General features: G+C 41.1%; 1 protein-coding gene across 1 annotated transcript in view; it reads right to left on the bottom strand.

Annotated features, from left to right (window-relative positions):
• STX7 (syntaxin 7) overlaps window positions 1–11214 on the bottom strand; it is a 49763-nt gene extending 38549 nt beyond the window's left edge. Inside the window, exons 1-2 of the mRNA XM_007456534.1 lie at window positions 11152–11214; window positions 5915–6065 (exon numbers count right to left, since the gene is read on the bottom strand). Coding sequence (XP_007456596.1) covers window positions 5915–5999 — 85 coding nt within the window. The 5' untranslated portion in view covers window positions 6000–6065; window positions 11152–11214. The remainder of the gene's footprint in view (window positions 1–5914; window positions 6066–11151) is intronic.
• Window positions 11215–14191: the final 2977 nt, after the last annotated feature.

The following is a 14191-nucleotide window of genomic DNA, read 5'->3' as shown; positions in this document are numbered from 1 at the left end:
AGCTGTCAAAACTACAAGTAATGCACCTTCTCTTCTTTCCATAAACTTCTAACAACTTTCCCTCCCATTCTCTATCTGATGCCTTTGTCTATTTTATTTAGAAACAGACAGACACTTTCCATCTTTACCCATCACACTCTGCACCAAATCTGTACAGTAGATAAAAGGTAAACCACTCATTAGTGGTCTATTCCCCATCGCCTCTCACCTTCAAAGACAATTCTTTTGCAAGTATACTCTCACTAGAGTCTCTCTTTTGTAGTGGAAAAAATGTACCTTTTCTTTGACCCTCTTCCTGTTTCCATGGTAGAATCTACTAGGTGCCTCCTAAATACTGATTTCTCCTTTCTCTCTCAAGTGGAGCAGTCCCCATTTTTAGTGAGCACATTGCAATACAGCTAAAAGATGCTTTCAGCTTTCCTAGTAGTGGATGTAGCCATGTGACTGCCTAAATTCTGGTCAAGTGGCTTCCCTGGTGGCGCAGTGGTTGAGAGTCTGCCTGCTGATGCTGGGGACATGGGTTCGTGCCCCGGTCTGGGAAGATCCCACATGCCGCGGAGCGGCTGGGCCCGTGAGCCATGGCCGCTGAGCCTGTGCGTCTGGAGCCTGTGCTCCGCAACGGGAGAGGCCACAACAGTGAGAAGCCCGCATACCGCAAAAAAAACCCAAAAACAAATAAAAATAAAAATAAATAAATTCTGGTCAATAATATATGCAGAGGTGAGTAGGATGCTAGAAAGTCTCTTTAAATGGAAGAGGTCAGTCCTTCTGCCTCCTTCTCTCCATCTACACTTGGAACGTGGATAGGAAACCACCTTTTTTTTTCTTTTTTTGAATTATCAAAATTTGTGAACCATCTTTTTTTTTAATTAAAAAAATATATATTTTTACCTTTTGACACCCCCCCTTCACCTATTTCTCCCACCCCCTACCCCTGACAACCATCAATCTGTTTTCCATACCTATGAACTTAGTTTATCTGGTTTGGGGTTTTTTTTAGATTCCACGTATAAGAAAGATTATGTTATTTGCCTTTCTCTGACTTATTTCACGTAACACAATGCCCTTGAGGTCTAATCATGTTATCGCAAATGGCAAGATTTCATTCTTTTTCTTTTAATGGCTGAATAATATTCCATCATGTATATCTATCTATCTATCTATCTATCCATCCATCCATCCACCCACCCACCCACCATATCTTCTTTATCCATTTGTCTATCCATGGACTCTTAGGTAGCTTCCATATCTTGGCTATTGTAAATAATGCTGTAATGAACATGGGAGTGCAGATACGTTTTCAATCTAGTATTTTTGTTTTCTTTGGATAAAAACCCAGGAAGAGTACTGCTGGATTGTATGGTAATTCTACTTTTAATTTTTTGAGGAATCTCCAACACTGTTTTCCATAGTGGCTGAACCAATTTACATTCCCAACGACAGTGCACAAGGGTTCCCTTTCCTCCACATCCTCACCGAACCTGTTATTTCTTGTCTTTTTGGTTTCCTTTGTTGTGCAGAAACTTTTTAGTTTGATGTAGTCCTACTTGTTTACTTTTGCTTTTGTTGCCTTCACTTTTGTTATCAGATTCAAAAAATCATTGCCAAGATCTATGTCAAGGAGCTTACCACATATGTTTTCTTCTAGGAGTTGTATGGTTTCAGGTCTTATGTTCAAGTCTAGTCCATTTTGAGTTAATTTTGTGTATAGTGTAAGACAGTGGTCCTGTTTCATTCTTTTCCATGTGGCTGTCCAGTTTTCCCAACATGATTTATTGAAGAGACTATCCTTTTTCTATTGTATATTCTTGGCTTTGCTGTAAATTAACGGATGATACATACATGGGTTTATTTCTCAGCTCTCTATTCTGTTTCATTGATCTATGTGTCTGTCTTTAATGCCAATACCATACTGTTTTAATTGCTATAGCTTTGTAATAGAGTTTAAAATCAGAGAGGTTGATGACTCCAGCTTTGTTCTTTTTCTTCAAGATTGCTTTGGCTATTGGGGGTTTTTTGCAGTTCCATACAAATTTTAAGACTGTTTATTCTGTGAAAAATACCATTGTAATTTTGATAGGGATTGCACTGAATTTATAAATTGCTGTGGGTAGTATGGACATAATATTAATCCTTCTGATCCATGAGCATGGAATATCTTTTCATTTATTTGTGTCTTCTTCAATTTCTTTCCTTAATGTCTGATAGTTTTCAGTATACAACCTTGGTTAAATTTATTCCTTTCTGATACAATTATAAATGGGATTTTCTTAATTTCTCTTTCTGATAGTTTGTTATTAGTGTACAGAAACACAACAGATTTTGAGTGCTGATTTTGTAACCTGCAACATTACTAAATTTGTTTATTAGTTCTACCAGTTTTTTGATGGAGTCTTCAGGGTTTTCCATATAATATCATATCCTCTACAAATAGTGACAGTTTTACTTCTTCCTTTCCAGTTTGGATGCCTTTTATTTATTTTTCTTGCCTAAATGCTCTGTCTATGACTTCCAATATTTCTGAATGAAAGTGGCAATAATGGGCATCCTTATCTTGTTCCTGATCTTAGAGGAAAAGCTTTTAGCTTTTCACCACTGAATATGATATTAGCTGCAGGCCCGTCACATATGGCTGTTATTATGTTGAAGTATGTTCCCTCTATACCCATTTGGTTGAGAATTTTTATCATAAATGAATGTTAAATCTTGTCAAATGTTTTTTCTGTATCTACTGAAATGATCATATGATTTTTATCCTTCATTTTGTTAATGTGGTGTATGTATATCACATGGCCTGATTTGTGGTCGTTGAACCAGCTGTGCATCCCTGGCATATATCCAGGGATTTATTCTTTCAAAGACACCAGTTTGCCAGATCCCATTCTCTGCTTTCATCTCATTCAGTCTGTTGGCAGCATTAGACACATGATGCCTCACTCATTCTTGAAACACTCTTTGAATTTCTGGAAACCCAGAAGAGCCTGATTTTCTTCTTACCTCACTGGTCACTCCTTCCCTGACTATGGTGTTTTCTCCCTGCTTTCCTGACTTCTACATTTTTTAAAATGCTCCAACTCTCTTCTCTGAACTCTATTCACTCCTTTGTGATTATTTTAGACCTATGGTTTTAAATACCATTTATATTCTGATGACACTCTGATCTCCAAATTCATATACCTAAACTAGATGTTTGACATCTCCACTTAGATGTTTAAAAGATACCTCAAAATTTACTTGGCCAAAACAAAACTCTCCCCACATCTCCTGAACTATAGTTCTTCCCATCTTAGTACATACTCAGCACCATCCACTTGGTTGCTCAAAGCAAAAACCATGAAGTCATCCTGGTCTCCCCTCTCCCTCTCACCCCACCCCTGTGCATCAGCAAGTCCTGCTGTCTGTGCCTCCACAGTACATCCATCACTTCTCTCCATCTCCCTTGCTACCACCCTGGTGCAAGCCAACATCTCTCTCATCAGAGCCCTGCCATGGCCTGTGTGTTCTCCTTCTATTTCTTCAAAGTCTATTTTCTAAGCAGCAGCCAAAGTAATCTTTTCAAAGTGCAGATCTGATTGTGTCTCTTCCCTGCCTCTTAGAACGAAATTTAAGCTCCACATGGCCTCCAAGGTTTTAGGTGACCTGATTGGCCTCCTCTCTGATTTCATCTCCTGCCACTCTTGCCTCAAGTGCTGTGCTTCGGCCACACTGGGTTTTTCCTATTTTCTGAACACCCTAAGCTCTGGACTGCTTTTTAAAAATACCAGCTGCGGCCTCCATCTAAATGCTCTTTCTCAGTATTTTCTCACTACCAGCCCCTTCTCTTCCACATTCAGAGAACCACCTAAGCTAAGGCAGCTTCTCCCTCATCACTTGCTCTCATCACATCACTCTCATTTTTTTTTCTTCATAGGGAATTATGTTGTTCATTAAATGTTTAAACCATCAGTTTCTCCTCACACTGGAAACTACAAGAGAACAGGACCTTGTGGATCTTGCTTACTGCTCGATTCCCAGGGTCTGAAACAGTGACTAGCAAACAGCTGGTGCTCTATAAATTATTTGCTGAATGAATAAAGACTTAACATAAAAATGAAAAGTCATTTGTTTAACCATTATTCCAGTGCCTTAATTACAGACCTGAGAAATATCTCACCACCATATGCTGTTCACTTAGAAACAGGGACTGCACTGCTCCTGAGGTAGACAATTCTATCCCTCAATAACTAGGATTATTCAAATCCCCTTATTCCTTTCTCAAGCTGTTGCTTCCGTTCATCTGTGGAGGCCTCTGTGATCAAGTAGAGTACATTTCTTGTGTTTTAGACAAGACAGTTCTTCAAATATCCGAAGGTGGTGATTGTACCTTCTCAGAGTTAACAGTCCCAGTCTCCTTAACAGCTCTTCACAAGGCTGTTAAAAACAAGAGTTTCGGGTCTTATCATCACTGTCCCATGTACTCCAAAACTGCCCCAAACCACGATGTAGTCACACACTTAGCTATCAACTATGCCATGAATATGCAACTGTGGTCCAATCTACCTCATATCATCTGGCTGGTCTCATGAACTGATCTCTTTCTGAGAGAGTGTGACCTGACTGAAGTTATCGCTTCCTGCCTTCCAGTTCAAGTTCACACACCATCTCCAAGATACATCTCCATGCATCTTTCACACCACTAAGTGCACAAGGCTTCTGTAATCTCCGTGCACTACAGTCATTCCTCATCTTCTTCCCAGAATTCCCGACACCGTTTAGCTTCCCCAACACAGGATACCTGCCCTATCCTACAGAAAAAGACCTCCTGGCCTCCTTTCTTGGATAAAGGTCCTGATTTTCCACATGTGCAAATTAAAATTATAATTTTCACACAAGTAGCCTGAGGCAGACTAGCACTATTTCTAATCAGCAGCAAGGGAGCCACAAAAAGGAGAGGCCCTTTTGGCTACCATGGGAACAATTTGAAGCAGGAAGAGCAAGGTGGAGCCAGCCAACGCTGCTGCCCCAGGAAAAACTGGAACAATCCTTGACGTACCAATCCTATAAACCCTACTGGGGACAAAGTGATACCTCCACGCTATCCCCCTCCTTGCTCCTCCAAGGACAGCCAAAGAAAACAGGAGCTGCCCCAAATCAGGATAAGGGTTATCCTACACTGCTGTGCAGGTCAGCACTTTCTTAGAACTATCTATAATCTAGTTTTACTCCCTCTGCCTCCAAAACACACTGATATCTCATTTCAGTCATTCAGGCAGAGTAATAATTGTTGGGAAGTTAATGATTAAAGAAACACACTTGGTCATCTGAAAACATTTCAGATGTTCCACAGTGTGTTTAGCATTCTGGTAAAGAGAGTAGCCTTAATGAAGTAGGCTGAAGAATAAAACTATACATATTAATACACTCTGAAAGAGTTCAGGCATGCCCAGAGGGCCAAAATACTGACCACAGAATGACCGGAATAATCGAGGTATATGATCAGCTGTGATTCAGAAAGAAAAACTAAAAAACTCTATAGGTTCAAATCTGCTACAGGGATTTTTTAAAAAATTTCTTATATATATTCTGAGGAGTACTGATAGTGCTTGACAGTGCTTCCCAGTGCCAAACCTATGCTATTTCATCAAATCTCATTTACCTCATCTAGAACCTGACAGTTTTAATGCAAACCTAAGTATCTATCCTTTTAAATCTTTCTTTCATTAATGAATGTTTATCAGGTGCCTGACACTCTACAGAAAAATGCAGTTAAGTGTTACCTCTTCTAATATAACTACTCCTTATCTTTACTCTAAAGAGGTCTAGCCTTTTAAAATCTGCTCTTGGAGGAACACTAATTGTCCTTTTTTGAATCTCCACCAAGTTTCAATGAAGAATTGAAAACAAACAATGAAGTCAATTTAAAAACTCAACTCACAACATTGTGTGATCTTCTGGATGTTGGAAGAGATAAGCTGGGCCAGCTGGGCAGGGTCACCACCAATTCCTGGAGTGTAAGACATAGTTGACTTGCTTATTTGCTAATTTCATCAGCTGTTCGTGGGCTGTGCAGTTTTCTAAGCAGTCACCTAAATAACATAAAAGAAAAGTCACATAATTGCATTTTTAAAGTTACTGGCTTACACTTTCCAAACTGTCGATCTGGGAGGTTACAAGTACAAATTTGACGATCCTACTAGGGTTGAAATCTAGCTCACACAAACACACTGTATGAGGAAGTGTTCCTCTTTCTTATTTATGTACTCTCTTAGGGGTGCTCTTCCATTTATATACACAAATACACCTACACACAAATGAGTCTCACATCCACATCTCCGAGTCACACTCTTAACTCTCTTTAGTGTCTATATACGTTTGAAGCTACAGGAACTGGCCAACTGCCTTTTTAGCTGCCAGTGGAACTGGCAACAAGAAATCTCTACTTTGGGGAAGACACTTAGCTTTTGGGCCTGCTGCCAGGATCCAAATAAGATACTGCACATCCAGGGACCAAGAACTTTCCCACTCTATACAGAAGAAAGGTAAAGATCCACTCTTGCATCTATAGGACTAGCATCAACAGATCAGATCCCTTGCATCAGGACCACACAACCACACGATTAGCTGAGGCCTGCTCTCTCCCCCAAAGAGGGACTATAATCAGTCCTGTTGATTGCCACTTAGTATTGTAGCATTTCCCTCAACCCTCAAAACTCAAACAAGTCTGGTCTAAGCCTTCTCCTGTTTTTTTTTATGGTCTCCTTTTCCCCCCTTTAGAGAATCAACCAATCAGCTACAAACTACCAGTTTTCCTCATCCCTTTACTCAAGCGCCTAAATTTGAGAAAGTTCCTGCTGGTGAGATAACTAAGCTTCATTCATCCAAAGAGCTGCCACTGTTGGACTGGTTGGCATTTCCTTAGAGAAGGGGTGCAATGGTGATTCTCTCAGCTCAGTGCTGAGTGAAGAATGAAAAGAAATTGTGAATGATGGAAGAGAAAGAAAAATTCAACAAGATTAACTATAGCTAGCTTATTATTTCCTAGGCATTGTGTTTAGGACTTTCACATGTATCTTCTTAGTTGATTCTTCCACCAAGCTTATGAGGTAGGTACAACAATAATTATGATTTTTCAAATGAAGAAACTGAAGCATAATGAGAATAAGCAACATGTTTAATGTAAGAAAAGAGCTAAAATTTGAAACTAAATCTTAAAGTCTATGTTTTGAAAACACAAAACCATATTGTTGCTTCCCTGTATAACAAAATTAAAGACAGGTGAGCCCATTCAATTTAGAAAAACCAAATTTATCACCTTTCTGCAGACCCGGTATGAGGTTTTGCTAAACCCACAAGGAAGATGAGGAATTCGGCTTGGGATAACTACATGCATGGATCAAGGTAACACTGCCGAATAGCTTACACCTCTTCTCTCTTATTCTGCTAACAGTGATATCTAAAAGACAACAGTGGTTGGCTCTCCTGATGATGAGATATGAGGAATAAAGGATCCAAATAACTGACTGTACTTTAAAATATATGTATATAAACAGATAGATAGACAGCTAACTATAAACTGGCTTAACAGTGTACGATCTTTGCACACAGGCTACATCAACCAGGTTATTCTGATGTCTGCTTTCCACATCAGTCTCCAGCACCTAGCCCAGAGCTAAGATGCACTAAAGTACTTTTGCTGTATACTTTCGAAAGCCCATTCAGAATTCCTAGTTCTATTGCTCAGAATAACAGTAACTCATTATCTATACCTGCACTATCAAGTGTTCAGATATCACATGTGTGGCCACTGGCTAGGATAGATCACGTATGGAACATTTCCATCACAGCAGAAAGTTCTATTGAACAGTGCTCACCAAAAATCTCAATAATTAGCTTGCTATGAGGATATATAAACACTATAAAGAGAAAGATGGGAAGAGGGGATCAAGGTGCAATACTCATACTGAGAATCTTCTCAAGACTCTTTCTAAAGAGCACAGATGAAAGAACAAAGGGAATTTTAAAAAGAAATCCTGAGTGTCAAACATTACCCCTAGTTACTACTGGACACAGTGTAGAATCCTTAAGACTCCCATTAACATAAATCTCATGCTCTATAAATCCTGTGTGGATAAAGCAACAGAAACAGTTTCACTTTCTTAATGGTGAGCACCAGCATAAAGCTCAGGACTTCCCTCCACCCTGTGCTCCAAAATGATAAGTTCCCAGAAAGGCAGGTTTTTTGTTTTCAGTTTTGATTTTTTTTTTTTTTTTTTGTCTATTTTGTGGACTGCTCTACTCTCAGTATCTGGATATACAATACGTGCTTAATAAATATTTGTAGAATGAATAAATGTACCTATTTCCTAAGAACACACACCCAGTCTGAGGGTAAATATTACCATTTCTAAGACAGTGAACTCCAGGGCCTTCTTTCAGATCCAGGATGTCCCAGGCTTATCGCTGCCTTGGACTACTGCTTGGTGCCATTTCCTCTCCCTGGAGGGCGCTTCCCATGATCTCCATGTGACCTGCTCCGCTTCCCCAGCAAAGTCTCATCATGTGCTAGAGAAGCATTCCATATTCACTTTGATTTCAAGTGAGAAGTCACCACTCTGTCACTCTGCTGATCTAACCTACTGCATCATAGTACTAATCACCATTTAAAGTGATCTAGTTAGTATATCATTTATTATCTATCCCTACCTCTGGAACATAAACATGAGAGAGACAAGGCTATCTTCTTTTTTTTTTAAATTTTATCTTTTTTTTTATACAGCAGGTTCTTATTGGTAATCTATTTTATACATATTAGTATAATATGTCAATTATATGTATATATGTATATATAGTATATATGTCAATCCCAATCTCCCAATTCATCCCACCACCACCATCACCACCCCTGCTTTCCCCCTTGGTGTCCATACATTTGTTCTTTTCATCTGTGTCTCTATTTCTACACTGCAAACCAGTTCATCTGTACCATTTTTCTAGATTCCACATATATGTGTTAATATACGATATGTTTATCTCTTTCTGACTTACTTCACTCTGTATGACAGTCTCTAGGTCCATCCACGTCTCTACAAATAACCCAATTTTGTTCCTTTTTATGGCTGAGTAATATTCCATTGTTTATATGCACCACATCTTCTTTATCCACTCGTCTGTCGATGGGCATTTAGGTTGCTTCCATGACATGGCTATTGTAAATAGTGCTGCAGTGAACACTGGGGTGCGTGTGTCTTTTGAATTATGGTTTTCTCTGGATATATGCCCAGTAGTGGGATTGCTGGGTCATATGATAATTCTATTTTTAGTTTTTTAAGGAACCTCTATACTGTTCTCCATAGTGACTGTATCAATTTACATTCCCACCAACAGTGCAAGAGGGTTCCCTTTTCTCCACACCCTCTTCAGCATTTGTTGTTTGTAGATTTTCTCACGATGCCCATTCTAACCGGTGTGAGGTAATACCTCATTGTAGTTTTGATTTGCATTTCTCTAATAATTAGTGATGTTGAGCAGCTTTTCATGTGCCTCTTGGCCATCTGTATGACTTCTCTGGAGAAAGGTCTATTTAGGTCTTCTGCCCATTTTTTGATTGGGTTGTTTTTTTAATATTGAGCTTCATAAGCTGTTTATATACTTTGGAGATTAATCTAAGGCTATCTTCTTGTAGAATCCACAGTGCCAGGGGCATAGAAGATGTTCCACGAATGTGAGGGTGATCACTCTCCTAACAGACATGAGCATTCTCTACATAAACTACATTAACTGCATTCATTAGCTCAGCTCCTCCATCCATTAAACTATTATACTATTTAGGTTTAATCCACAATACCGAGAATTATTTTCCACTCTTTCACACACACTAAACTTTCAAATTAAATAGAATTATGGCAAATCTTATTCAGACTTACTGCAGGTGTTTTATACAATTTCTCACCCAGCAGCACCTGGCTAAAGTTTGAGATCATAACCAAAATTAAGACTCACTTTGAGATGGGGAGCAAAAGTAAAATATCTGAAGAAAAATGTAGATGTTAATGAGTTCACATGGTATCATATTAACTGAAACTAGAGCATAATTCTTAACTAGTCACAAGTCTGAGACAACCTTCTCAAAGTGGCCTGCAAAGCAGAGGCGTGTCCACATCACAAGACACAGCTGAACACTGCTATCAGTCTCTGCCCTGGGGGGATGATCAGGCCAACCCCAGAAGAAACGTCCACCTCCAATATTACTAAACAGCACAGCATTTCATAATCATTTCCTTTTCTTCCAGATCCCGAGCAAGCTTTAAATTATGTATAATTATAGTCAGAATACGTTGATCTGAATTAAACAAAAATTAATGTATGTCTATAAGAACCAAGCAAATGTAAGAAACTTGAGAGCAAAAAAATATATAGCATTTGACGGGAAAGGCATTTTTGTCTTCTTTTTGTCTTAACTTAAAGAAAGTAACAACCTAAAAAACAAGAGGGGTGGGCTGAGGTGGGGTGGAGAGGCATCTTGGAACATTTTATGCAGCTGTAAAGGGCTTAATGCAAACCAACTAAGGACAGGTACTGAAAAGATCAAAGAAAGGTAGTGTGTCAAAGTCTCCAGGCCAAATAGAAAACCAACTACGATGAGCCTCCGAATAAACGTATACGGTTCCTCTACTACAGAAATATATATCTTCAGTTCTTCTATATTCGGGAGAACTTTAAAGCGCGTTTTCTAAATCCGGGCATTAAAAAGAGGAAGAAGTCAATTCGTGTCCAGCCTGAGGCAGAAGCTGTTCTCCAGAGCTGGGCCGGAGCGGCTCGGGCTCCAGCCCCGCCCTGGAGCGCTCAGCCCGCCGGTGCGCCTGAACGAGCGCGGCCGGGGCGGCCGGGGGAGGCGGCGAGACTGCGGCGCAGCCGGCGCAGGGCGGGCCGGGCTGACTAGGCCGGCGGCACCGGCCGGGCCGCGCCGCGCACCCGCGCCGGCCCGGGGGGCGTGGGGAGGAGCGCGCTCCCGGCGCTGGGGCAGCGCCGGCCCTCCGACTCCCGAAAGCCTGCCGCGAAGCGCAGGGCGGCGGCCACCTGACAACGCACGCAAACAAGGTGGCGCGGCAGCCACGGGGACACGCGCTTTCGGGGCGCCCAGCCAGGGACACCCCCTCCAGAGGCTCCTCTTACCCCGACCTCCTCGGCTTCCTTCTCCTTCTTTGGCCCCGGCCACCCAAGGGCCCCAGAGCCGCCAGCTACGAGCCTCAGCTGATGGGTGGAGGCGCTGGAACGCCCACTGCGCATGCTCTCAAACCCTCCCTGGGAAGGAGGCGGGGATAGCCCTCCTCTTATTGGCCATCGGGGTTGAGTGACAGCGGCCCTTCCCCGCCCCCTCTGGTTCTAAGCTAAGGAATAGGGGTTCCAGCACAACTGCAAGGGAGGTATTCTTTCAGGTCTGACGTGTAGATGGTGAACGCCTTATCCTGCGTGTGAAAAGCAAGAGGAGGGAATGGAGAGCAGCTGTTTTCTTTATCAGGTGATGCCGGCCTCCCTAGACTCGTGTCTTCAGCCCGCCCCATCAACTCACGCCGGTCTTGTTTCCTAACCCTTAACCTCAGTAGAACATATTGCGCAAGTCCATTAAAAAATGTGAACGCAAATACGCAGTTCTAGCGGGAACAATGAGTGGAGTCATTTCCGTGTGCCCACTTAGTAACCAAGTTTTCGTAGCACACTCCAGTCATTCGAAGCATCCTTGAAGGGCAGGAAGTAGTTCCAACAGGATTTGAAAAGAGCAGAGAATGTTCTCATGATAAATAGTCAAACATAAAGTAATTGTTAGATAAAAAGCATCAGTTGCTTCAGGTGAGAGAAATACCAAATTAATTAATTAGGCCTTTGTCTGTATTAAGGCAATAATATTTTCTGAAAGGATTATCAGGACATCAAAAGTCCAGATGGACTAAGGTGGAAAAAAAAACTAAAACCATGGGCTTCCCTGCTGGTGCAGTGGTTGAGAGTCCGCCTGCCAATGCAGCGGACACGGGTTCAAGCCCTGGTCTGGGAAGATCCCACGTGCAACTAGGCACGTGAGCCACAACTACTGAGCCTGCGCGTCTGGAGCCTGTGCCCCGCAACAAGAGAGGCCACGACAGTGAACGACCCGCACACCGTGATGAAGAGAGGCCCCCGCTTGCCGCAACTAGAGAAAGCCCTCGCACAGAAACGAAGACCCAACACAGCCAAAAAAACCAAAAAACTAAAACCAGAATATTTTGAATTGGTACCACATGAGCAAATTCTAGTTTGTTTGGAATTATACATACATATGTGCATAAGTGAGTGAGGTCAACCAACGATAAGAAACATAAGAGGCTCTCCGTTTATTTTTCATTTTTCTACTTTTAAGAGAGAAATGGGAACAAGAAAAATTTTCTGTTTCTCATTTTTTCCAGAAGAAAACTGTGGTATAAGTGTGGTAATAAGCAGCAACTTATACTCTGCATCTGTGAAGAGGGGGCAAGAGAGAGATGGGCAGGCTGGCCAAACAGAAGGCACACACCCCATCGAAAGGGGCAGCGTGATTCAGCTAGAGCCAATTGTAGACTTTTAGGGATAATTGGCCCAATGTGATCAAGTTATCTGTTTTGCCAAGATACAGTGTAAATTCTAATTTTTATGTGAAAAATCTTTTTTTCAGTATTCATAAGTTTTTATAAAACATTCTGTGATCAAATAAAATCCGTATATCAGCCTTTGTAATAGGCGATCGTTTCAGCCATAGAGTATTAAAGCTGGAGAAAGCCTACCAGAAAAGCTACCTCTAATTCCTCATTTCACAGATGAAAAAATCTGAAACCCAAAGAAATGTCATCAAAATCACACAAATAATTACGAGAAGCACAGATCCAGATGACCTAATTCAGAATCTTGATTTCTTCCTACCATATAATTCACTCAGCACATGTTCACTGGGAATCTGCCATGTGCCAGGGACTGCGACAGGCACTGCAGGTATCAAGAGGAGTAGGATACAGTATTTTCCCTCAGGTTGCTCAAAGAGTGAGATCCTTCTCAGAACACTGCAAGAGATGCTGTGATAAAGATTTGTACACAGCACAGAGGGAGCCCAGAGATGAGGACGACTTACTGTGGGGTCAGGGACCATTCCAAAAGGGAAGTGTTAATAGAATCCTGAAAAATGTGTAAGACTTCACTGCGAAGACAAGATGGGAAAGGACATTCCAGGCAAAAGGAAGAACACATAAAACTTCATAAAATCACAGGCAAGTTCAAACTCTCAGGGACCTCTTCTAATTTTCATTAGACTAAAGCAGAGTGGGTGGAATGGAGGGGCATGAGACTAGAAAGTCAAGTGGAGTTTATATAATGAAAAGCCTGTATATCATGTTAAATGAATATCTAATAGGAGTTAAACTATGAAAGCAAAGGTGTGATGTCCTCATAATTCCATGCTCTGAAGAAAGCTTTGGAGAATGGGCAAAAATAAAGGGAAATAAAAGTGAGAGAGAGTTTTGACCACTTAGGAGGCTGCTAGCAATGGTAGCATCCCCCAGTTAAGAATCTCCCCAATATCAGAGATATTGAAGGACTGTAGTAAGGCAAATACATTGGAGAAGAGGAGGTGAGGACTGCTTTGAGAAATATTTAAGAAGACGTGGAAATCAACTAGATATGGAGAATGAAAGAGATGACTCCTCTTTTTAAGACACAAAACTGAGCAGAACATGATGTAGCTGAGATCTAAGATTGCTGATAAAGCAATTGCAGTTTGAGGATGGAGATGGTGAAATGAGGGAGCAAAGTGACAGTAAGTTTAACTTGGGACGTGTTGTTGTGTTAAAGATTCTGGGGAAGTGAGACTCAGAGATGTCCAGTGTCCTACAGGTACTTGAGAATGTGAGCTGGAGTTCTGGATAGAGTTCTGGTTGGAGCTACGGGAAGAGATGAGCTCACTAACCCTAAGGATGGGATGTTGTGGACTTGCTGTGTTTAAGGGAGGCCAGAGGAATAAAAACCATGAAAAGGAGTAATCAGAGAGATAGGAAGTAAATCAGGAAAAGGTGCAGTAGAGAATGAAGGAAAACATTTCAAAAAAGAGGGAATGGTCTATGATAGCACATGTCACAGAAAGTTCAGGTAAATTAAGAACCAAAAGTTGTGCATTGGAATTGAAAATTAGGAAGTGGTTGGTAAATTTAGGAAGAGG

Source organism: Lipotes vexillifer, unplaced genomic scaffold, assembly GCF_000442215.2.
Source record: "Lipotes vexillifer unplaced genomic scaffold, Lipotes_vexillifer_v1.1 scaffold438, whole genome shotgun sequence".
In the NCBI taxonomy this organism is placed as follows: Eukaryota; Metazoa; Chordata; class Mammalia; order Artiodactyla; family Lipotidae; genus Lipotes; species Lipotes vexillifer.
Note: the sequence above shows the minus strand (reverse complement) of the source record. Positions and strands in the feature narration are given on the sequence as shown.